Consider the following 26,891-nt stretch of genomic DNA (forward strand, 5'->3'; position numbering starts at 1 on the left):
TTCTTTAAAAAAAGAAAATACAAATTCATCTTATATCAAATGGGTAGCATTACTACCATGAACGTGCACAATGTAGTTTATTTCTCACATGCACTCCTATGCTGTAAATCCTATTAAATACTACTGCAACAAATGTGTATTAATCCACGGCTGAAAATAGTCCCCAACAAATATACAGTTTGCTCCTGTTAAAGTAACTTTTACCAAAAACTACAGTGCACAGCTGCTTCAGGATGGGATTTAGTCTTCGTAATAAATGAAATTCTGTTTGCAATCACAATTAACGAGGTTTTTGCAGACAGCAGTGAAGTTGGACCAATGGGTGGTTTGTTCCTCGGACCCCCTAAAACGTTTTGCACGGCCCTGGTCGCCTCACAGTCAGTCTGACACAGTGGACACACTACACATCGATATATCCTGTATGGCTCTGTGAATGAATCCATCCATACGTGAGCTGCAGCACGGAGTTCGTTACGCAGGACTTCAGGTTGGATTAAAACAGCAGCTCGGTCTCAGAAAGTATCTCGGAGCGGCGGGTCTTTTCCACTGGCCGAAGGAGAGCAAACACTCCCATGTGCAACTGAGCCTCATTTACCGGTTAGTGGTCGCTTCTTTTGCTGATCTGTTGACGAATCAAATCATCTGTGAAACTCTTTTTGCGCGTCGCAGGTTGAGGAAACGTGAAATGACAGCGTGGATGTGATTGCTGCAGTTTGTGGTGAGCCGATGAGCAGAAGCGGCGTCTTTATTTCCGCTTTTATGAATGAATGGATGCGTTCATATCACTGGAAGAATTACTTTTATTACTTTAAAATTTATATAAACCGACACTGGCATGTTGAAGGCTGAAGACGGGGGCGTGGCAGAGCTGATGGGTTGAATCTGCTCGGTGTAATTAATGGGAGCCAGTGTGGACGGTCCATAGCGGGTAGTGACTAATTACTGGATTAGGAGAAGAGGGCAGCAGACTCCGGTTCAAATGAATGACTCGCTTCTAAGACACAGATCGAGATATGGATCGAAACTTCATTGTATTTAATGCGAGAGCTGAATTGGAAGCATTAACCAGGCACTTTCATTCTGGCTTTATGGACAAAAACAGATGGATGATTAAATGGATGAAGCATAAATAGATGGATGCACTGTTGTAATTATGTTTGGAAACCATGTGTTAGATAAGTATTGCGGAAAGTATGACTTTTCAAACTTGATAGATATTGATTTTTACATGGCACCTGATCTTTTTGATAACAAGTCTCTGATCACAGCTTTGTAATGGATCAGTTTGTGTTGGATAGATAGATAGATAGATAGATAGATAGATAGATAGATAGATAGATAGATAGATAGATAGATAGATAGATAGATACTAATAATTTATTTAGTTTTGAAGTGTAGATATGGAAACCAGAAATCATTATTCTTCATTCTTCAGGTTCTGGTTAAGGCTGCAACTGATGATAATGGTGATTTTTCTCCATCCAATGTCTACAGAGCATAGTCAATGTTGAATTGTGTAGCAAAAGTAGGGGGAAAAAAGTGCCCATTGCAATTCCTCAGTGTTGACAATGACTTCAGATGAATCACTGTGTACAATCAAGACTCCAAAGACCAACGATCCTCAGATAGTGGCATATCTGTTGTCATGTCATGTGGCGATCTTACTCTCTTTTTTTAGAACATAGTGCAGGAAAAGGTGCTTGCAGTAATTTAAAAAATTGTTCACCATACCATTTGTCAAGCAGAGCAGTTCTGACTCCACTCTTTATAATACTCTCAGCACTGTCTGCAGCACATGCAGCAGAGTATGGTGCAGAGTGAAGTGGTGTCTTCAAGTAAGCTGCTAACTAGTTTGTACCTAGTAAATACCTTGCTGGAAAGCTAAAAAACAGTGAACTTCTCAGTCACCCAGGTAATTTCATGTTTTCTATGAAAACTCACACTTTTATTCATGTGCTAACATAATTGCTCAAGGGTTTTCTAATCATCAATTAGCCTTTCAACATGACTAGCTAACACAATGTAGCATTAAAACACCAGGAGTGATGGTTGCTGGAAATGTTCCTCTGTACCCCTATGTAGATATTCCATTAAAAATCAGCCCTTTCCAGCTAGAATTGTCATTTAAAACATTAACAATGCCTAGACTGTATTTCTGATCAATTTAATGTTATCTTTATTGAAAAAAAACTCCTGTCTTTCATAAATAATTACATTTCTAAGTGACCCCAAACTTTGAACAATAGTGTATATGTGTATATGTATGCTAGCATTTATTAAGAATATTGATAGTAATATCAGTACTGCTTTTTTTTTTTTGTCCTAAAACTTGGTACCGGCTTTCGCCACCAAAGTTGGTCAGGCTCTAGAGAAAACTTGCATTTTTGCTTCAATAATGTCACCAACTCTAATACAGTATGCTGGGGATGTACAACAAAAACAATCATGAGGTCAAGACATCGAAATGGAGAGAGGGATATTAAAAGTCCACTTCATAAGACATAAACAAAGAGGTTAGCTTATATTCTTGTAGACGCAAACACACGTCAGTAAGCTCTCACAAATAAACACATTAAATCTCCAACTGTTGCCATCCTGCTGAGGACAGGATGGTAAGGATTGCTGCCTACAGGAGACAGAGAGGGTTTTGAATGTTACCTGCTTCATGAGGTGAAACTAAAGATTACAGTACATCATGCAACATCGTATATGGAATTAGCTCCAGTTTCACTTTATAATTATTCCTCATTTGAAAATTCTCTTCACAATGACTGTCTTATTGTCTGGAGCCTGATCAATACTGGATTATTGGGGTCGATATTGATTTTAGGGAACAAAAAAAATCCAATCCTGATATTTCAGGACAATATTTCTTCATGTATGTATATATACATTATGAATTATATTGATATTGATGGGATGTTTGACAATTAACAGCATTATAATTTACAAAGGGATGTAGATAGCTAAACAGTGAAGACACAGCGTGACTCCACACCGCCGTCTCCTCACCTCTGCTACATGTGCTGCAGAGAGTGCTTAGAATATTGTGAACAATGGAGTTAGAGCGCACTCTGTTGGACAAACTGTGTGATGACACATTTCAAAACAACCCCAAACATCTTTTCCATGAAGTACAAGTGGCCGTAAGCTGATACTGATATAGTGATAGTGATGTAGTGGTACTGTGATCGGACAGTTGGGCTCCATTATTGTCACAAAGTTCACATTGTCTGTGTTAGTGAAGGAAGCCTGTAGGGTGTAAACACTGTGGACATGTTGAATGTTTCACAAGGCAAACACTGGCATCTGCTGCTTGCTAATGAGATCTCATCAGGACTGACAGGGAGCATCAATCTCACTGTCAAAGTTTGGCTCCACATATAGCTGTTAGTCCTGCTCTCCAACCACTCCCCAAACAGCACAAACACAATCAGTGTTATCCGGATCTGTGCATCTTACCAAATTAATGGTCTCATTCACTGTCATCTTACAGCTTTGAAAATATAAACTGAGTGACACATTCACTTGAGAAACTTCCATGAAAGACACTTTTGGTTTGTGCCAGAAAACAGTTTTTTCTTTGTTTCAAGTGATTAAGACTAATCCGGATGTCTTCATGTTGTTTTTGAGTCTATAAATAGTTTCCGTATGCATCATGCAGATCTCATTCTGGGATACAATCAATTCAGCAGGATCCCTGGTGGTCTAAGTCGTGAATAATTCAGTATTTGGTGTGACACTCCATCTCTTCCTATAATAAATCAGGTGCATCTGCATGAAATGCCACGAGTCATTGTTTGTTTGTTTGTTCGTGTTATCTCGATGAGGCTGAAACGGAGCGGTGGAAATGGTTCTGTTGTCATAGTGATCCCGACAGCCAGATTGGTTATGTGAAACAGGTCCAGACCCTCCACTCCAGTCTGTCCGGTATCACATGACAACAGAGTGCTTGTGTCCATTATCCACAAGTTGAATCAGGATACAGAGTCTGGCTCTAATGGAACATACGCTGCTGCCCTGAGATGCTATAAACATTTCTATGAGTTATTACTGTGGGTGAAAGTGTGTGTGCCCAAAACTGCCATTTTTTAGAGATACACAGTGGTCTTATTAGATGTAAGTAAATTATAGTACCATCCAAGAACATTTAAAGTCAGCATTGGTTATCAGGACATCAGACATTGCTTAGGGCTTTGTCTTAAAAGCCCCATCCACTCAAAGTGTGTTTTGTTTATGTTTGATTCTCAGATATTTAATGTGACTACTTGGGCTGTAGTCAAACAAAGGGAAGCACTCTATCTGCTAGCTTTATTAGCCTAAATGAATCATAAATCAAAGCAAAAAGCTAAGATTTGCAGCATGTTAAACTGAATTAAATGGAACTGCCTGTATAACACCTGTTGATCCCAGGACAAAAATTATTGACATACGTAACTCACAAAACAGTTGCCTACTGTTGGATAACCGACCATGCTGTTTGCAGAGTTTTTAACTTTTTGATCATCTGTTTTCATGAAATGCAGCCACATTAACAAATTCTTTGACATGGTGTCAATCAGTCTGGATCTGACTCTCGGTAAATGTTCAAACTGCTCTGTCTAAATAAAATAGATGTTGCAGTCTGCATTAGATTGGTTAACTAAAGTTGTGAAAGCACTGGGGTGTTCACAGGTTGTCTGTTCCTGATGCCACCAAAAATAATTAGTTAATCATGGAAGACTATTGGTGTAGCACTTTTCACCTTATTAAATTAACACCAACAATTGTCCGACAAAGGAGACTTTGGTCAAATGAAAATATCTACCAACTAATCAACCTATTGCCCTATCAGCTGCTTTATGAGGGGTGTTTAGATCATGAACTGTTGTCTTTTATTTGTGCAGGGGGAGACAGAGAGCGGATGACAGCCAACCATGAGACCTACCTTCTTATGGCCAGCACCCAGAATGACATGGAGGATTGGGTGAAGACGATCCGGAGGGTCATCTGGGCACCTTTTGGTGGAGGTTGGTGTACACACAAGCATTGTTTTTGATTAGTGGAATCAGCGAAAAACTTGTAGATTTTAGTGAGATTTATATGCACAACCCAAGGTCCATGAGTTTCAAAGTTTCCAATAATGTATGAAAGGATGGATAAGTGTGTAGGTATTCATTCTGTGAGCAAGTTTTGTTGAGCAAGACACACGATCCTGACAAAATGCATAATGTATGTGCAGATACTGAGTTTAACTAAGTACTGAAAGCACAACGTTGTCTTGTGCACAGCCACCTAAATCCTAAATTTGTTGGGACATGATAGTGACATAACTTAGCAGTAATTTCCAAGTACATTACTGGATTTTAGAGCCTAATCGATACAGTATTTTTAGGGCTGATGCAGTTTCTGATTTTTGGGGAGTAAACAAAAAATATCTGCCAATATTCTTTTATATACATGCAGTAGATTAGAGTTAAATTGAAATAGAAAAAAGATGTGGTCATTGTTTATTAACTTTGCAGCAATGTAGTTCACAAACTATTTCACAACTTATGAGTCACCTCTCAACTCCGCACCACTATCTGCTCAACTCTGCACACTCTGCTACATGTGCTACAGAAAGTGCAGCATTATAAACAATGGAGTCAGAGCTGGAGAAACTCTACAATGATGCCACTATCCCAATTAACCCAAACATCTTTTATTGCATTATGTTGAAGAAAAAAGTTTTCAGAAGGGCTCATATCAAACAAATATACTGATATATCTGCGACAGGCTAATACCAGCCAACTGGTTTACTGATGCCAACTACATTTGAATGCATTCTTCATGCTTGAATATTTGATTACATATAACAGGCTTTACTTTAATGAGAGTCTGGTGGCACTTAAAGCCACAGGTTGCCTTTTTTCCCTTTTTGCCATGTTTTATTGGTGGTGTTCTTCCACATGTTGCAGGTGGCATTACTGCATGACTTCACCATTAGCTGCAAGTAAAAGTCATGCAAATTCACTAGAAATCGTCCTTTAAACTGTGAAATCCAAAACAAAGCAGATTTGTGTTGCTTGAATCTCCACTCTGGTGTTCTGTCGTCATCAAGTGTGTTAGTTTTTCTTTCCATGCAGCCTGTCCATGCCAATAAACATGCGTTTAAATCAATTTCATATGTCAAATAACCTGACGAAACAGCGATGTGGAAATCATCAAATGAGCTGTGATTCATCGGCGAAACGCGCGATGCTGTAATCGTTATCATGAAGTTGTTCCTGACTTTGGTGGAATTAGTGTGCTGATTACAGAGTCTCCCGCTGCGCCGCTGTGGCTTGTTGTTGACTGTGCCGGCAGACATTGCCCTACATTGTGTGCGAACAGGGCACAAGTGCAGCGTTTGTAATCAGACAGGCAGTTCGGGCAGCTCTCGGTGACAAAGTGAATAGATGAGGCAGAGCTGGCCCCTCTGTTTTCAGTGCAGGGAGTTTGATGTCGATTGCAGTTGACTGCTCTTCAAAAGGACGAGCCATTTGTCAAAGATGCCACAGGAAAGGTGGCTCCACGATGCTTTCTCTGTCTCTAACACACACACACACACACATATATATACACACACACATTTCCCATTTTGCAGCAACAGCAGAGCAACCCAACCCTGACTGGCTGATCAGTCCTCCTGAGGTGTGATGAAAAATTCTGTTCAGAGAGTGACAGACGTGGAGGCAGCTCCCACAGCGAAGCCTCTGAAAGGTTTGCTGCTGTGTTGTGCTGAACTCTTGCTCTGATGTTGCATTAATTACCGGCCAGTTGGATAACAGAAAGTGTGAAGTCAGACCTCTGTGAAAATGTGCAGCTGTGGCTTCTCCATCTGGATCTTTGGAGATTTATTTCATGGTAATTACCGGCTGTTTATTGGTAGTTTGGGAAAATCTTTTAATTCTAATTTCAACCGTTGTTGCTGTTGGATTCATGGGATGTTGAGAATCTCAAAAGATTATTTTAAACAGTCCTTCCTGCCACGTTTCCAAGCCGTGCGCTCTACGACTTGATTATGAGATTTTCCAGACTTCTGTGTTGAGTTCATCGAATTTTCTCTCATGGTTGCGGTGCGCTGATATTTAGTAACAATGGTAGTCATCACAGTAAAATCCACATATTAGTTCAGCCAGGCAGAGAGGCATTTTTTGTTGGTTTGACCTAAATTTTTAACCCAAGGCAACCCCGCCCTCCTCACTGCTTCAGTCTGGCTCCCAAACCATTGAGCTGCCAATTTTTTCAGCCAACTTTGGTCCTAATTTACAGGTAATATGTAGTTGTAGTCCCATAGTTGAAAGTATTTTACAGAAAAATACGACGTATAAATGTCTTCTGTTTTTTTTAATTGGAATTCTCCACGTTAAGTCAATGCGAGTCACCGTTATTCATATAGCAAAAAACATTAACCCAAATATTAACGTGACAAATGTATATAACAAGTTTAAATATAAGGGTTTTAAGACCCGACAATAAACTAGTGCATCTAAAACAATTATAGTATTATGAAAAAGGTTCATAATCAATAGTTAAAAGTGTATACATGCCAGACTCACGGCCTGCAGCTGAAAAATCTTTAATAAACTTATCTCAAAATATTGGAATAATCGTTTAAGTAAATGACTGTTCAAACAGTATACTACCGTAGTTTATTTTGCCTCGTAACTGCAAATGCTGTTCTGTGCAGCTGTGTTTTTACACTACCTAAACAGAATGTGAAAGTTTTAATTCTACTAACTATATTTATTATGTCTTAGATATTGCTTTTCTTTTTGCCTTTTATAAAGTTCCAACATTCTGGGAAATCAAATATTTGCTCTACCTTGACTGACATGCAGTTTCTGCAAAGGTAGAATGGCTTAAATACTGTTAACATCCATTTTGATCTAATCAAATCCAGCATCTGTTCAAAGTGCAGTACACATTAGCAGCACTGACATTGTATAAATCCTTCCTCTACCTCACCCATAGTAACTTAAAATCATGTAAGGCTCTAAAGCAAACCTACTTCTTTGCCTATTTGTTCATCCTTTACTTCTTCTGATGTTCTTTGCAGAGAAATCGACTTCAGTGCCAACATTACCTCACATATTTGAGGAACATTCATCCAACCGCACCAAAGAAAATGAATCAAAGACAAGAAAGAGGAAGTAGGAAGCACGGAATGGGAAAAAATAGGCCGTGTTGTGTCTGGACCTCAGGAGCTCAGTGTGTGCTGCTGTTGTGATGTGTGTGTGTCTGTGAGTGTGTGTAGCTGACAGGACCGGAGAGTGTTGAAGGAAACAGTGGAGTGGCTGCAGAGTGGAGGTGTCACACACACACAGCTTGTGGTTGAGCTGCAGCCCGGTGGGAACAGCAAACATCCATACAAACACATGCACACACTCCACCATAAGCTGCTCCACACACACAGTTACATGTGACCCAGGAAAACATTCCTAGACTCATGACCAGAACGTCTGGAGGGATGACCTCCTTTTCATCCAGTCACTTTTTCCCATTTGTTCTCCTTTTCGATACATGAGGACATTAATCATTCTTTCCTGCGGTGGATTTTGACTCCTCTATGTTTCACTCTGATCTGTGTAAGATTTTCAAAATGGACACACGGCTTCTTGTGTTTCTTGGGAATTTGTGACTGTTTACTGCTTTGTCTTATTTGGATTGCTGCACAGATTGAAGTGGAAAAATCCCTCGGGCGTCTCCACACGTCTGATCAGCTGCTTCTGTTTTTAACAAAGGATTTTCTGAGAGATGTCGATGAAAACAGTTTGACTGACCTGCTATCAAACTGATGCATCCTTTTTGTTTCAGGACTATTATCTTGCTTTTTGTAGAAAGTGGAAAGACGGAGGCTGGTTTTTGGAAAATGTTAGAATGCAGGCGCTTTAAATTCCCTGGCGTGTTATCTTACCACAAATTTATTAATAGGCATTTCCTCCGGAAGCTTACGAGTTGTGTCATTTTCAAGAGGGGTGAGTATGACAACATGATATTATTTGTAAGGTGCATCCACTTGCACCAGTTTACATATAAATTCTGAATACAGCTGTTGGAAAATATTTATTTCCACCACAGTTTCTGAGCGTTATGGTAAACTCCAGTTGTTTTTCGGCTGCTGCTTGCTGTCCGAAGCTCGGGGACCCTGGTTCAGTGGGTACAGTACCTTGTCGTACCACGTGTAGACATGTGTGTGAGTCACCTCTGTCTGTATCTGGAGACCGGAAAAGTATGCAGATCCAAATCTCTCAGGAAGGCCGCGTTAATCCCCTCTTGTGTTGCGTCCACATGAGACGGCTGCAAATTGAAATCGGTCTTTTTTTCTTTTTTTTTGTCGATGGCGTCCGTCTCAGACAAAACGCGAGAGGTGCTCAGCAGGAAGTTAGAGATTTGATCATCAGACAAGGCTTTGTGGGTGTACATATTCTGTGCTCGGACCGCCTGCACAACCTTATCATGAATCTTTTTCAATCGATTTAACTGCTCTCTTTTGTACTTTGGTTGGAACTCGCTCCTTTCACTTTGAGAGAGGAAGTTAGACTGTGTTAGTATTCAAAAGATAAAGCTTTTTTTTCTGTTTCAACCAAATAATCTACTATGTACGGTGTAAAAATAAATCCTGTAAAAAGAAAAAGGGAAATCCATCAGTCAGGGTGCCAGAAAAAGTACATTAAAAAATAGTGGAAAAATATAATGTTCAAAAACTGTAAAGAAAAAATATTTTTTTAAAAAACTGAAGATAACGACAAATATCTGTAAAATAATTATCTATTGTTGCTAATTTCAGTACAAGAAAACAGTTTAATTTATGTAATTTTAATGACACAGATAGGAAAAGAACTAATTACTATCTGTAAAATACAGATATTTGATGTCTGAATCAGAAAGCCTTTATTGGCATTTGTTTGTTTGTTTTATGTTGTTTTGTTTTTTTTACAATTTATGAATAAATTAATACTTATTCTTTGAATTTACTGGACACTGTGCAATTTAACGAAATGGAGAAATCAGTAAAATATGAATTATTTACTATTTTTAATCCTTAATATACAAACTTTTTTCGTCAAATAATAGCAGATATCTGTAATGATATTTTATAGTGTATTTAAACATGGTAAAATTGTTAAAGAACAAATAACTATTTGTAAAAATACAGATTTTTGATGTGAGTAGTATTTCCAGTGTTAGCATTAAAAAATACTTTCATTTCCGTATCGTGTTGATATACAGTATTTATGATTACATAATTTATGAGTAAATATTTGAATGTGGCGAATCATATGGACACCTATTGCTGCCATACGATGATTAAACTTGTCGTCTTGTGTTTCAGGGATCTTCGGTCAGAAGCTGGAGGAGACGGTGCGGTACGAGCGCCGCTTTGGGAACAAGCTGGCCCCTATGCTGGTGGAGCAGTGTGTGGATTTCATTCGGCAGTGGGGCCTTCGGGAAGAGGGTCTATTCAGGCTGCCGGGTCAGGCCAACCTGGTCAAAGAGCTGCAGGATGCCTTTGACTGTGGAGAGAAACCTTCTTTTGATTGGTAAGAAAAAAAAAACGTGAGCGTCGCAGCTGGTTAGATTTCCTCAGTGCATTTTAATGTCTAGTTGATATGTTCGGATTGTTGACTGAATCAGTCGACCACACGGGTGAACCTGTTGTCCTGTAGCTGCATCTAGTTAGAGAGACTTGAATGACGGAGCTTTTCTGTACCTGTTTTGCATTTTAAACCCGTATTATCCCGCAAGGACACGAGGAAGGATCCACTGTGGGACTATATGGAAAGTTCTAAAGTTCAGTTAACATTAATTTGTCTCCAAATTCTAATAAATACGAAGCTTCTCAGACAAAGGAAAGAAGTTTGAGGTTATTTCTGTGAAAGAAATGTGTTCTATAGGTCAATTAATTCATCATTACAAGAAGGGTGAACAGCACAGTCATGGCTTGAAGTAGAATTAGAAGTAGCGAAAACTCCAAAATGTCTTTTGTGTAGCATGACACACTCCTTTGATTAATTGTCTTACAAAAAATGCTAAAACCTGAGAACAATATGAGCAGCGTTTCTCCAAGTACCCATAACCTCAGGGGAGAGTGTCTCTACATACTATAGATATTGTACTGTGTAGGTTTTTACAACTTCTACAAACAAGGCATTTTTCACACCACTCTGCGCATCATCTCTGGAATGATGTGCCGACATGGTGGAGGCATCTTCTATGGAGCCCTAGAGGGGACATGGAGAAAGAAAAAACAAAACAGGGAGAGCAAACAAAATAGAGGTATCTTTTGCGAGATCTCGCAATAGTCGCATCAGTCTTATTGGACGTTTGCGCTTCGCTTGTGTGACAACTAGGCCTCTTGCTAAGCACTGCTTGAATGTCTTTACATTTTAGGCCAATTTCAAAATAAAACTCAATAAAACTCTCATACAGGTGGGTGTCGTCCATTGTTGTTTCTCCATACTGCCAAAAAGACCCAGAAGTATACACCTATAGTTTTGCGAGATCCCGAGAAAGTTTTGCGAGATCTCTCAAAGCTTTCTCGGGATTCTTCCTGTTTTTTTTTCTCCACATCCCTTCCGGGGCTCTGAAATCTTCCAACAACTTGGTGACAACTTGTTTTTCTGTATACTGTTATTGAGCCATGCTGCATTTATTTTACTGCTCAAGAATGCCACAGTTTCCTCTCAGTCTCTCTTAGTTCTTTCCACACTTGCTTCCTATCTCCTCTTTGTAAACACAGCCTGCAGTTCAGCTGAAAAGTTACAGATTTTTTTGAGAGCAATGAAGATTTTTTTTTCTTTTTTACAGAATCTGTTTCAAATGCTTTATTCCTGATGAATCAGGCATGTAGAATTAAGTGACTAAATGATGAATTATCGTGATTTTATGCTCATTTTCCTGACATAACCACAGGTTGCACAAGATTATTCCAAGCACTGTTGAAAAGTTAAAAATCTTGACAATTTCTAACCCTGATAAATGGTGTAATTTGGTCAGAGTTTTAGTTTTTTAAAGATAACATTGTATTTTCTTGTATTTTTTCCTATCATCATTATGAAACATCGATGTAGGCTGTCTTTACTCAATTTACTGGCATTAGTATTCTTCTTAACCCTGTAGCTTAAATATTACCTATTTACTGTGAAGGAAAATGTTTTTTTGGTTAGCATTTATGAGTTGTATCCTACAGCAGATCATTCAGATTTTTTTATCTTTATCATCTTGTGGTGTAAGTTCAAGTTTTAAATGTTTATGCGCACAACTGTTCATAAATATTTCACAAATGCAGGCACTAAACACATTATATGATACATTTAAAGGACGTACAGACCCTTTGTCCTCCTCCACAGGTGTTTTTACTTGCTTCTTTAGACTGAGTAGGTGTGTGGAGACGGTGCTTGATTGACATCGCTCTGCTTTTCATGCTCAGTCAGACCAGAAAATGGTCCAGCTAGTTTCACACAATAGCTCTCTAAAGCTCTATTTTTTTCAATACTCTGCCAACAGTGAAACGAAGAATGGTGTGTCAAAATTATATATCATTTATTCAAAAAACATTACTAAAGAGAGGAAGCGCTAACTAGCCTGCTACAAAACAAGACAGCTTTGCCACTAACAGGCCCAATGGACCTTTTCCACATAGCAGGAAAAACACAGGTGGGACTGAACACATTAAGCTCCATTACGTGTCCCAGTAAGCTGTTCCAGTGAACCAGCAAACACCAATCCAGATGTGGGATCATTACTCTGATTGAATACACCTGCTTTTCCTGGCAAGTAGAAATGTGTGCTGGGAAAAAAGGTTTTTAAACAGGGACTCTTTTGTGGAAGGTTCAATTCTATTCACTGCTGTAGCACAATTAGACATGTGCGGCTATGTGGAATCACATTTGTGCCAGTTTTATAAAACCAAACCTCTTTAGAAATCAAACAAAAAGGGTGAAAGAGAAAGATAGGTGAAAGAAAGGTAAAATAAAACTTACAAGTTGCAACAGATCATTTGTTATTTTTAGCTTTGGATGGATGGATGAATAGATGGATACATTGATGGATGGATGAATAGATGGATACATGGATACATGGATGGATGGATGGATGGATACATGGATGGATGGATGGATGGATGAATAAATGGATACATGAATAGATGGATACATGGATGGATGAATAGATGGATGGATTTATAGATGGATACATGGATGATGGATGGATGGATGGATGGATGGATGGATGGATGGATGGATGGATGGATGGATGGATGGATGGATGGATGGATTTATAGATGGATACATGGATGATGGATGGATGGATGAATAGATGGATGGATTTATAGATGATACACAGATGATGGATAGATAGATGATAGATGGATGGATGAATAGATGGATGGATGGATTTATAGATGGATACATAGATGATAGATGGATGAATAGATGATGAATAGATGATGGATGGATACATAGATACTTTTTTAACCCCGAGGGAAATTCAAGTATGTTCCCTGCATATTCTAATAATGTTCTAAAGAAAACATTTCAGTGTAATGTTCAAAGAAGGTATTATGGATATTTCTGATTTCTAACAATGTTCCTAGAAGGTTAAATGTCAACTAAAACAGAACGTGACATTTGGATCATCAAGAGAATATTTGGAATATGTTGTCAGATTATGTTGCATGATTTCTAAAGAAGAATGTTCTCAAACTAACGTTCAAAAAATGTTTGCAAGATGTCACAGAGGCCTCAGAAGACATAATGTGTTTTTGTAAAACGTTCCTGTAATGTCGTGTTTTCACAAAGGTAGGATTTTGCCTGCAGTATTCTGAGGATGTTGTTGACATCCTCAGAATACTGAGGATTCTTCCATACAACATTACCACAATGTTACAACAATCGGCAAACATTTTACCAACATTTTTAGAGAAAAGTCTTTATAGAACTTTCTCCTGAAGAACATTCTTTGAACTGAAAAAGCAATTCCCACTAAAAACATTATCTAAACTTTGCAAAACCTTCTCACTAAAAGAAAATTATTGCTGGAGTATAATTGGCTTCACAGTACCTTCTGCTGCCTCCTCACTGATTACACTTTTACCTTCACTCCTCACCCCAGCTCCCCTGTTTGCACTGCCTGACTTTGTTTGCAGTTCGAACACAAACCTCTCACAGGAGCAGGTATTTTCAGGTTAGTGTCCCCGTTGGCAAATGAGCTTTTGAGTGACAGCTCCAGATGTTGTTGAATGGCAGACGGAGGTTGAGCTTTACCTTACTGTTGTTTTCGTTTGCAATTTAAGAAGTTAAGTTGATTATATTGGCACAAATATAATTCAATATGTAGCTTTCTCCATATTAGAATATAAGTCTGAATCATTCAATGAATTAAGATGGGTTGCTTAGCAAAAAGCATGTAACAGTTCTCCAGAGTTAACCTTATATTTCTGCACAACAGAACAAGCCTTGCACCGTTTTAAAAATCAGCTGGCACCTAAACAGAGGTGCCTTCGTGTTATGTGCTGTGTGGCTGCATTTAGAGGCCCAACACTGTTTTTTAATGTGACAGCCTTCATCCATAACTCAGACTGACACAGTAATACGCAAGTAATAGAATATACCGCCTCTCCTGTATCTTCTTCCTGTCTCTTCCACTCCATCCTCCACTCCCACCATCTAATCTGTCAACCGTCAATAAAACCTGGATTGGACTGTCAGGTCTCAGGCTATCCATCAACATCTCACCTCTTCTTAGAAACACGGGGCACAAATTCACACTTGGGACCATTTTGTCACCTGCACAATGACACATCCCTGCCCTCTTGTTTCCGCTGTGCAGTGGTAGTAACTACACCATCCTCTATCAGATTTTGGTTCCTCGCCATCCTTTGCTGTGCTGATTCCATCATTAGCCTTGTAGCCTCCTGCCTGCTCACCAGCTGCCCCTTGTTGGCTCATTACTGTCTCTAAGCCGACAGTGGAAATCCTCTTGTCTTTCTGGCAGATCATCTAAGCTGCCCCAGTGTTCGTGTTGTTCCCTCTCTGTGTTACTTTTTATCTTTTTACCTTGTTTATGTCCCATTTTCTCACTTTAGTTTCCCTGATTCTCCCACACTCAGTTCTTCAGTGAGCTCTTCAGTGCCCTTATTTTTCTTACAGATGTCTCTACATTTTTTTTGCACTATCCTAGGTATAGACTGTAAATTTCTCCATGAGAATAATGAAGGCTTTTCTTATCTTATGTCTGCTCCATTCAAATCATGACCAAACAAATTCATACAATGAATTAAGCCTGTATGCAGTATACTGGAGGTTTAAAGCAGCTGTTTGATGTGACATTGCTGCACTAGTGCACCTGTAGCGATGCATTTTATGGCAACCAAGGATAGCTGAAGAGTGGAGCAATCCTACCAAGAGAGACAGAGTAAGCTACAGCAACTAAGTATGGTGTTATGCCTGGCTTAGGGGGAACCTTAGCAAGCATAAAAATAACTCCCATTCCAAGGATGCCCAGTGCCACAGCAGATTTGCTGTCACGAACAGAATGAATTTATTGATCAGTATGGAAGATTAGGCATTGGAGCGAGCATAGCCAAAACAACATACAGAAAAATCAAAGATATTAGTCACTATTTTATCAGAAACAAATGAAAATAGAGAGTTTATGGCAGAAAAAACAAGAAAAGCACTCAGAGAGCGTAGTACTCCGCCAAGGTTACTCAGTCATTGTATCATTTCCGATGGATGAATTCTTGAAAAAAAAAAATTGTGGCAGATATCACGGCAACATAGAATGTGTCCATTTAATATAGATGTATCCACAATCAAAATGACCTTGTGCTGAGCACAAGCATGTGTTATGCATGTGTACGTTATGTACAGATACCAAATCATGTGACCTAAATATGTAGCGCCGACGGGAATTAATGGGACTCGGAAACACCCTCACAATTTAATCAATTGTTCCTTGTATGATTTCTGACGGATAAGTCCCAATACATCTGTAATGGTCGATTTGTAGTAGGATTGCAATCCTATGATTGTCAGCAGGCAGCTGACGTAGTGTTCACTTATCATAATTACAGTGACGCCATGCCACTATCTGGCAATGATACAGAAGTCTTTAGCAAATCTGTGGATCCAGACTATATGCTGCATCACTGCCATAATCTAATCAGTTGGTCCTTATGTCATTTCTGACCTTCCCTGAAAATTTCATCCCAATCCGTTAGTCCATTGTTGAGTAATGTGCACAGACAGACAGACAGACAGGCAAACAAACACCGATCGTCACATGACTCCGCCGAGGCACCGCCTCCTTGGCGGAGTAACTAGAAAGTGTCCAAGAAATGGTTCTGATGCTCTTGCCGTTTAGAAGAAGGATCACAGTCTAAAAAAACACCACTGACGTTGATTGTATTTGTCATACAATCAACAGTGTGTGTGTGTGTGTGTGTGTGTGTGTGTGTGTGTGTGTGTGTGTGTGTGTGTGTGTGTGTGTGTGTGTGTGTGTGTGTGTGTGTGTGTGTGTGTGTGTGTGTGTGTGTGTGTGTGTGTGTGTGTGTGTGTGTGTGTGTGTGTGTGTGTGTGTGTGTGTGTGTGTGATTACTCTCTTTGCAAAAAGGGGAAGACATAAGTTCTGGGGTTTTTGCATGCTAGTTGTAATCACACAGGATTTACTAACTGTGGCCTTTTAAATATCCGACCACAGCTTGGTGCCAGTTAATAAGTTTATAACAAACATTGGAAACATAAGCCTCTGTACAGCAGTAAATGATCATTTGTACACCTTAGTTTCTGTGCAAAATAAAAGTATAATTCATCATAGTGAGCGCGAGAGATGCTGGGATTTCAGTTTAGCTATTTCCAGGCTGCATGTTTTCCCCTGTTTTCAGTCTTAGCTTCATCTTCAACTAATTATAATAAGATCATAACAAACGCATTTGTGGTTATTCACATTTTGAACTGTTCTGTGTTTTATTTCATCCATTGTATTTACTCAGTCTTCTCTTCTCATTCCCGACTGCACTGTTCTTGCAGGAGGCTTCATGCTGAATTGCCTCCATGTCACATATGTTTAATAAATAATGACCTTGGCCTTGCCCCGTCTTTATTGGTGTCTTGTCTTTCTCTGCAGTAACACGGACGTGCACACAGTAGCCTCTCTCCTGAAGCTGTACCTCAGAGAGCTGCCGGAGCCCGTCATCCCCTTCCAAAAGTATGATGAGTTCCTGGCCTGTGCAAAGCTCCTAGGCAAAGATGATGAAATGGTAAGAAAGAGGCCACCATGACTTTCTGTTTAGCTATATCTACCAACAAATGGGCTTTCACACACTTTATCCCTATGAATGAAGATTCAATTCGTATGTCAGCAGATGCAAGAGCTGAAAAGTCCTCTCATCTCATCAGACTCTTGCTATGTGGAATAAATCTGCTCTGTCGCTGACTAGTCATCTATACTCTGCTGCTTCTCTACACAATTACTTTGTTGTGCATGTCTTAACCTCTAATGTCTAAATAGGATTTCTGTCACACCACAGACAGCAGCAGGGGGTCTGTCTGTTGGTTCCTCATCTTACCATCTTAACCCTCATGCTCTTGTTTGTAAATCCACATATATTGTTTAAAGGAGTGTAGATGAGAGCTCCTCTGCTTTTAAGCCCTCTGGAGCTTTGAAGTGAAGACGGAACAGACTGAAAAGAATTCACATTTTTTCTGAGAATTTTTTGTTAAACATTTGCCTGTGGATTGCAACAGGTTCTTGGTTCTGAATAGTCCTACTGACAGAACTTCAGATTCAGTGGTACATGAAAGTAAGTAGTGTGTAGGTGCTCATATTGATTGGCGTTTGATTTGTTTGCATTTGCGCTTTTATCTAAAGGGTAAAGAGAGTTTTCATTTGTAAAATGGCAAAACGAGTTAAAAAAAAAAAAAAAAAACTGGATGCATGGATTCTTAAAATAGTTGTTAAAAAGCCCACATTCCAGGTTTATAATTTTACGTTTTGAGTCTACTGGGATATGTTTATGTCCAAAAAACACATTATTTTTCTTATACTGTACATTCCTGCGGCACCTCTTTTTACCGACGGTCTGAAATACTCTATTTTAGCTCCCGTCCCTTAAAGGCCTCCATAAAAGCCCATTCTGCTCTGATTGATCAGCTGAGTATGTATGAGTAAAGGCAGAGTTCTAACAGCAGCAACCATAGTGGAAAAAAAAATTACTGTGAGGAAGCAGTTTATTCTTTAAGGGCCAAACTGTTAAGCCGCCTTCATAGCAACATAGTTACATAAATAAGTAACTGAAGGAAATGTCTGGACCTTAAATGAAGTGTTTTACCCAGGTAAGGAGCAGTGTTTTCAGTGAGAAAGAATAACTCTCTTTGGCATGGACTTTGGATTTTGTAAGATTTCTGACTTTTTACATACACAAAAAAGCTTTAACACACTAAAGGAAAAAAGAAAAACCTACAAAGCATAATATGGGCTCTTTAAAATCCCCTCATAAAGACAAAACATGCTTCCTTGGGTTATAAAAACTCCTTTGTACCCATTTATCCATCAACAACAGACGGCACTAAGTTAGTATTCATTGTTTGTTTATGACAGATGATGATTCTTTTCATCAATAAATCATTACTTTCATAAATATCTTATAAAAGGAAAACATGTTTTTCTAAACTCTCCACTTTTTGCTGCATGCAATGTGTTTTCCCCTCATTTTCACAGATTTGTTTTGTTTTCTATATGATCTATGGATGTGAGTGTTGTGTAAATTCGTCATGATTGATCACAACTTCTGATATGAAATATTCCTCATGTTAAATGTGACTTAACAACATCAGTTATCTGCAGGGTATGAAGGAGTTGAAAAGGCTTGTGGAAAGTCTACCTCCAGTGAACTACAACCTCCTCAAGTACATCTGCAGGTATTGATTGTTAAAATAGATAAAATTTCAAATTGCAACCACTATTGAAGACAGAAAATATAGCACACACACACACGCACACACACACACACACACACACACACACACACACACAAATATATAGCATAATACTTTCCTTTTTTGTAGATTTCTTGATGAAGTCCAGTCATATTCAGGGGTGAATAAAATGAGCGTCCAGAACTTGGCCACAGTCTTTGGGCCAAATATCCTGAGGCCAAAAATTGAGGATCCAGTAGCTATTATGGAAGGTCAGTGTTCAAGAGTGACAATTACATTTATCTTTCTTTCCAATATTTAGCATTAATGCTGTGCTTATCTGAAATGAGTAGTGGTTTTAAAGTAAAGTTATGATGTGTGGTCTTGTTTTGTCAGGTACTGTTCTGGTCCAGCAGCTCATGGCTGTTTTGATTGGCCGCCACGATGTGCTTTTCCCCCGAGATGAAGACAGCCCCACAGCTCTAGAGCTTGTCAACAACAACAACATTGAACTGCCACGGCGACAAACCGCTACAACTACCTCCACCACCACTACATTGTCCCAGAACGCCGAGAACAACAACACCCAGGTGGTGCGTCAGTGTGCTTGGGAGGCGCCTGAGTCTCCTTCGCACCGCCAGCATGTAGACAACAGTGGCTCCCCGCGATCAGCGAGTCCACGTAATGGTGTCATAGGACGCTTTGACATCACCCGCAGTCCACCGCTGACTGTAAAAAAGAACCCGGCCTTCAGTAAAGGCAGCGGCATTGTTACAAATGGATCCTTCAGCTCCTCACCCTCCTCAGATCCAAATCTAGAAAAGAGTCCGTCTCTAACTGGAGGTGGGAGTTTACCGGTTCGTCGTAGCGGGACGCTCAAAGGCTCAGGCACAAAAATGGGCACCAGTGGCGTGACGAGCACTGCAGGAAACGGCACTGGAGTTGTTCGCATGGGTATTTCTGGCACTGACATGGTCACAGGGAGTCTGAACGGACGCAACGGTCTCTGGGTACCGAATGGCTGTGTCATGTTACGGGACAACAACAAAACACGCGAGTGCTCCAACGGGGATCAAACGAGCAACCAGAATCGTCTGTCCACATATGACAACGTTCAGTTGAACCATCAGAACCTGCAGCAGCAGAACCAGATCACCAACACGTGTCTGAACACCAGCTGTGAGGACAAGCAGAGCGTGGACAGCGCCACCTGGTCCACCTCCTCCTGTGAAATTTCTCTTCCTGACAACTCCACCTCCTGTCGCTCCTCCACCACGACCTGCCCAGAGCAGGACTTCTACGGAGGCCACTATGAAGACTTGGACGGAGCAGCACCGGATAATGAAAATCCTCAGTCTGGTGGAGGGGAGGGAGAGGGCAGGAACAGCAATAGAGAAGGAGATGGAGCAGGGAGGAGCAGTCGAGGCACCAGCAGTAGTGATAATAGTGAAGGATTCACTGTTGGTAATGGACCTGGCAGCCACAGTGCTCTGCACAGTCTAGTGGCCAGTCTTAAACAGGAGATGCACAAGCAGAAAACCGAGTACGAGGCCAGGATTAAAAGGTAAGGTCGCATATGTGAAAAGCAGAAGAAAATCACTAGAAGCATTGATTGATTCTCATATTTAATTATTGGCAAGCAGTGACTTTATATCTGCAGTGCAGTATTATTATCTTTCCCTCTATCATAATAATAGAACTGAATACACACACTGTGTCTCCATCTGGCATCTAAATCCCTTCATGAGATCAGTATCAAGAGATAATCTCATTTAAAAATGTTAGCAGTAATTATGGGAATGGCCTTGTGTTAAATAGTTGCTTGTAAAACAGATAGTAGGAAGAATATCGCGCGAAAATGTAATAAGCCTGACTCTGTGACTGTAGCCCAGGAAATGGTCCAGGACATAACTCACTGGAAAACCACTCTCCTTCCAAAGTTCTTAGAAACTACTAGTGATTTACTAAAGAAAAGAAATAGCTTAACTAGTAAAGGCTTCAGTGATGGGAGCTGAACACGTTGGCGTCATGTCTGAATGAGCACCCTGGTCACTTTCCATAAAAGTTGTGTCAGCAGTCTTACTAGGTTGAACTGAAGAACACTTTATATCACTCTCGAGCCTAAACTGCATGTAGTCCATTAACAGACCAGACTTAAAAAGTGACATACTTCCAGCAGTGTGAAGTGATTTGGAGAAAGCTTTTTTTCACATTTCAGGGCAAAAAAACATCACAGAATCAGAAGACAGTCCATGTGCCAAAATCACTAAACAGTTTTCTCATTCTCTTTGCTTTGCAGTTTCACATCTATTACAAACTGAAACGTAAAGGTGACCTTATACTGAAAGACAGAAAGCTCTATAGTGTCGTCTGTACAACTAGCGACACAAACAAGAAGTAACTGTAGTATCACTTGCCAGCATAAATATAAAAAAATCAGTTATATAGGCACAAACTAGATATGTATTTTAAATATGTATTATTTTAATATTGGCTTTATTGCACAAATAGAGAAATATTTTGAATTTTGTGTTCTGTTAGTAGTATTCATGTAGTTTACAATGAGCGGGAAATGTCCATTTATGCTGACTCACCTGAGGCTATTTCCTCATTTCCTCAACGTTATCAGAAATATCATGTAGTAATTTGAGGTATGTTGTGTTGTTTTTGTAAAATGTAAATTTAAAGTCTTCAGCACTTATTCTATATTACATATATTAGTTTTCACTTTAAACTGTCATATGTTAGCAAGTAAACATTAGGTTTGACTAACGACACCTGGCAGTGATTAAATATTTACTTGAAACTAGTTTCTATGTGAAAAATATTTTGTTCTTTTCTGTATTAAGTTTAAAATATAGATTGATAGTTTGAACTTACAAACAGCTTTTATAACCAGTTCCTGGTTGGCAATTTTTGTTATCTTTGGAAAGAACCAGCATGTCTGTGTCTTCATGCCTCCAGTATATATGCTAAACTGAGCTAAAAGGTCGCTGGCTAACTCTTGACAAGAAAACAAATAAATGTGTTTCCCAACATGAGACACTCTTTCTTACTTGCATGTAAGCTAATAATATAATTAAGAAAATGTAACTGAATTGCAGCTGTTATCAGCTCATTTTGTACAGTCCCATGATCCATAGCCTCCTCACTACAGGCCCTACTGTCCCTGCTCCTCATCCTGTGTATCTCCTTTGCAGCTTGGAGCAGCGTAACCTGGAGCTGGAGACGGAGATGGTGAACCTCCATGAGGAGCTGGACCAGGAGAGGAAGAAGTACACCATGGCGGAGATCAAGCTGCGCAACGCTGAGCGTGCCAAGGACGACGCTGAGCGGCGAAACCAGATGCTCCAGAAGGAGATGGAGCAGTTTTTCTCCACATTTAGTGACCTCACTGCAACTGGCAACACCACAGCCACCGACCCCCGCCGACCAGACCGCAACAACCCCATCTGGATACAGTGAAGGAACGCTGAGATGCCAGCAAAGACTGGAAATGGTTTATTATGTGATGTGAACATTACAGGGACTCCAAACAGGATTTGGCTGCTCATGGAAGGAGGAAAATGGAACATTGCAGAGGTTAATGGTATGTTTTAATTTAAGAAATAGGAGGCATAGGTCTAATATAAGCGGCCTGTGTAAATGTAGACATCACCTGGAGTGATGCCCGAGTGACATTATCTGTATATAGCATTATTTAAACAGCTCATGGACACTCTCCAGCAGAAACTGTTGTGGTGCTCATTCATCGACTGGAACGTGGATAAAGGGACACCACAGTGTATGAGGACATATGGTACTACTACTAATTTACATTAGCTGTTAGGGCAAAATAGATAGGAAGGATGACAACTTGTACAAAAGAAGTAAAGAAATAAACTTTACCAATGTTGGACTTTAAAATGCAGGAAAGACCATGCCAAACTCCTCCCTGTTTTTATTCGCTTTTACCATCTAACCAAAAACACCTTGTAAGTGTTCATTGTAATTCTGTATCGGCTCATGTACATAGAGGGAAACAATGCAGAAAAAAAACATGTTTGTAAAGTGAAATGAAAATAATACTTAAATGTTTATCTGATATTTAAGCAGTTATCGATGTGTGATGTTTTATATTAAGATTTTTTTCCCTTGCACTTACATGTTCGTTTAGTCTCCGCAAGTTGGTACTGAATGTTCCGTCGGTCAGTGTGTGTGCCATTTAGATTGGAGAGTATGCTGTATATGTGCCTGTGCTTCTGTGCTGTTACATTTACCCATGACCAAAAAAAGAGCCTGTACTGTAAATATTTTATAGATAGACACTACTTGTTAGTCTGCACTGTGGTTTGACTGATATTCAGATGGATATGGCACGTATAAAGTCGATACTGATTGAAGAATGTTTTGTAGCTTGTAAACACATTTTAAGACTTGCACAATGGGTCATTGGCATAAATCCCAGGTTCAAAGATATCTGTCTTGAATTCAGAATTTCAGATGACAAATTGTACCCTCCTGGTTAAGCGACGTCTAGCTGTTACCATGAATGCTCTTGGGAATTACAGTTTATGATCTGCCTTTCAGTTTTAAAAATACTCTCCACATGTCCCTTTGAAATTTGCCCACCTGACACATTTCATTCTAACCTAGCGCATAATAACGAGCTGCAGCCAAAAAGCACCAGCACAGAGCTGTGTTTGTGGGTCGTAACTGTGAAAAAGGGAGAGTGGAGCATCGAGTTGGTCAACACTGAGGACATTAACAGCCTGGCTGCAAGATTCAGTAGTAGCTGCTGCCGTGTGCATGATGGTGCATGAGTCCACAAGGGCCGGTGTACAATAACTGAGTGTCTGTAAAGTGACTGTATATTGATGTATTTATGTAGCCTCAAACCAAATGTCTACGCACCATGTGGATTAGCTAATGGGTACAGAACATCTGAGATCAGACCTGGGCTGGACTTCTGTCAAAAGAAGTTAGTGTGTGCACCCGTGCACAGTGGCTGCTTTTCCATTGGAGGTCATTTAAACCTGCTGCTGGTCATTGCAGGACATCTGGAATGTGCACATGGAGAGGAAAAAAAAAGTGCCTGAGCAACCGAAGAAGGGAGGGGAGCCTGCGCTTCTCATTTTGCAGCCTTCACTTGGAAATAATAGGCTTAATCCAAGCTGACAGTGTCACCTCATTCTGTGAATTCCACACAAAAGAGCAGATTATGGACGGAAGGCAAGACAGAGGACTGGGATAGTGGAATATTTTCATGACATGATACTTGATACACAAAGGGACTTTTAAAAAAATGACCTAATATGAATAAAGATGCATTTTCATGGGAGTCTCCTTTGTTCTTGTGCCTGTTGCCTGTGTCATCCAGCTATTTTTTTGTTGAATGGGTTTGGAGAAGAAACAATTCAGTTTGGCCTGTATTATATGTACATTGATTGTCAGAGCAGCAATCCAGAACTCAATATGCAATTTCAAATCATATAAATAAAAGAAAAGCAGCAAATATTGTCATTTCAAAAGCTGGAACCATTGTCGTCATGACTGTTAATTTTCCTGTGGGTACCATTTTGAGCCTTTGGCATAAAATACATATTTCAGGCAAGAATATTTATAGAAACAGTACCCTTTTGATTCTGTAGATATTCCAGCAAATACTCATTCATTCCATAACAACATCTTTTTTATATAAAGCTCATACTGTTCAGTCGTCATTGGCACTGTTCAAAAGTGTTAATTAATTTTTATGTATATGATGAAGCCATAGTTCCATGTGGTGCTGTTCTGGACTTCATTATATTGAAAGGTGCTTTTAATTTCCTTTGTTCCGCTCAGTTCTCACCGTTGTCAAGGGAATAATTTGATCATGTTATTTTAATAAAACGGAATTGAATAGAATTACGTTACATACATATTAGGAAGGGGCTGCACAGTGGTGTAGTGGTTAGCACTTTCGCCTTGCAGCTAGAAGATTCCTGGTTCGCGTCCCGGCTTTCCCGGGATCTTTCTGCATGGAGTTTGCATGTTCTCCTTGTACATGTGTGGGTTTTCTCCGGGTACTCCGGCTTCCTCCCACAGTCCAAAAATATGCTGAGGTTAATTGATTATTCTAAATTGCCCGTAGGTGTGAATGTGAGAGTGATTGTTTGTCTCTGTATGTAGCCCTGCGACAGACTGGTGACCTGTCCAGGGTGTCCCCTGCCTTCGCCCGAGTCAGCTGGGATAGGCTCCAGCCCCCCCCCCCCCCCGCGACCCTAGTGAGGATTAAGCGGTGTATAGATAATGGATGGATGGATGGATGGACATATTAGGAAGGAAGGAATCAGCCCTGTCTACATGCAGACTGGGCCTTTCTGTATTCTTATTCTTCAGAATAATGTTCCTGTTCTAACATGTACAGTGCATCTAAAAAATATTCACGTGTCTTGGAAGCTTTTCATTTGTCTTGCTTTTCAATTTTAAATCATTATCAGTATAATTAGACCTTTTTTGACAACAATTTCAATATAAAAACACTTTCATGTCAAAATCAAGACTGCTTTTTTCCCTTTTTTTTTTTTTTTACAAAGTCATATCAATTAATTAATAACAAAGTAAAATAGTGATTACATAAATATCCATGAGGACAAGTAAACTCTCCTAGCAACTGTGAGAAAAGGTTCTTGAAAATCATAAGTCAGGGGATAAGTCAAAAACATTTTCAAGTCACTGAATATCCCGTGGTCTACAGTTAAATCCATTAGTAAGAAGTAGAAGGAATATAGCACATCTACATCTGTCGAGGTCAGGCCGTCCTCGAAAATCGTCACCGTGCAAAACAGAGATTGGTGTTGGAGGCCACCAAGACACGTATGACTCCTCCATAGGAGTTAGGAACTTCAGTAGCTGAGATGGAGATGGGAGAGAATGTACGTACGACAACTGTTGCCTGTTCTTCACCTGTCAAAGCTATAATATAACATAACAAAATATATTACAATATAGTGAAATATAAAATGATACAAAATTAATTAAGTAATAATTTTTTTTAGATTAATTCAATTAATTAGTTAACTAATTAATCAAAAATGTATAAGATAAAGTAAATGACTGCATAAATATCCACCCCCTTTAACCCTCAATGTTCCCTGTAATTTTTCCTGAGTCTGAGCAAACACACAAACTCCCTGAGTGTTCCTTGGACCACTGTGAGCAACATCAGACGTGTGCACTGTGGTCACACCAGCATCACATCCATTCAAGTTACAAGGTTCATTAAAAGAATCAAATTACAGCATTTACATTTCTGTTAAAACACTTTGTCAACAGGAGCCAGTTGAAGGCTGCAGTGATTTTAGTGACACTACAATGTATAAGAGTGAAGTTATTGAATATTTGTCTCTCTTTACTGTTGCAGTGATTTTGCAAATTGCAGACGGACCCTGTTCACTCCATAGACACCAATGTTATTCCTGTAGCTTGAAAGACAGCTACTTTTGATAAAACTGGGCTTGTAGCACTTTGTCTGCCTTGCAACAATGGGAAAGAGGCACCGTTTATGTTTTGACAACCTATATCTAATGAGTTATTGATGCTGGAAGTCCGAATCTGTGAATATCTTTCCAACTTTACTGAACTTGGGGCCACTACCACCTAAGGAGTGATATATTTAATTTTGAAAAAAGCATTTAGCCATACTTAAAGCTTTAAGTGCTTTATTAACACGGAACTAAAAATTTTGTATTGTTTTATTATCACAGGTTCTGTCTGAAAAGAGGTGGCATCATTTTAAACAGTGAAATCAAACTAACAAAATGTAATGACCAACCAGTGAGCAATACTGGATTCTGCAAAAACATGAACAACTTTTTAAAAATCTAAATCTTATCTTAATGCAGTTAATGTATTAACTTATTTTTGTGTGTATGCATGTATTTATTGATTTATTTAGTACTGTTAACATATCAGAGTTCTGAGTGAATTTTTCTTGAGATAGGCCA

At 39.5% G+C, this 26,891-nt stretch overlaps 1 protein-coding gene across 4 annotated transcripts in view; it reads left to right on the plus strand.

Moving 5' to 3' along the window:
- arhgap24 (Rho GTPase activating protein 24) overlaps positions 1-24,244 on the plus strand; it is a 77,327-nt gene extending 53,083 nt beyond the window's left edge. For 3 of the 4 annotated variants that reach the window (XM_023280896.3, XM_023280898.3, XM_035953128.2), the window contains 7 exons: positions 4,887-5,009; positions 10,341-10,548; positions 17,135-17,267; positions 18,854-18,927; positions 19,075-19,196; positions 19,321-20,488; positions 22,125-24,244. In XM_023280896.3, the coding sequence (XP_023136664.2) occupies positions 4,887-5,009; positions 10,341-10,548; positions 17,135-17,267; positions 18,854-18,927; positions 19,075-19,196; positions 19,321-20,488; positions 22,125-22,389 (2,093 nt within the window). In that variant the 3' untranslated portion in view covers positions 22,390-24,244. Of the gene's footprint in view, positions 1-388; positions 598-4,886; positions 5,010-10,340; positions 10,549-17,134; positions 17,268-18,853; positions 18,928-19,074; positions 19,197-19,320; positions 20,489-22,124 lie in introns of those variants that run through there. The other variant, XM_023280899.3, reaches the window with a different exon arrangement.
- The last annotated feature ends 2,647 nt before the right edge of the window (positions 24,245-26,891 follow it).

Source organism: Amphiprion ocellaris, chromosome 17, assembly GCF_022539595.1.
Source record: "Amphiprion ocellaris isolate individual 3 ecotype Okinawa chromosome 17, ASM2253959v1, whole genome shotgun sequence".
NCBI classification, from domain to species: domain Eukaryota; kingdom Metazoa; phylum Chordata; class Actinopteri; family Pomacentridae; genus Amphiprion; species Amphiprion ocellaris.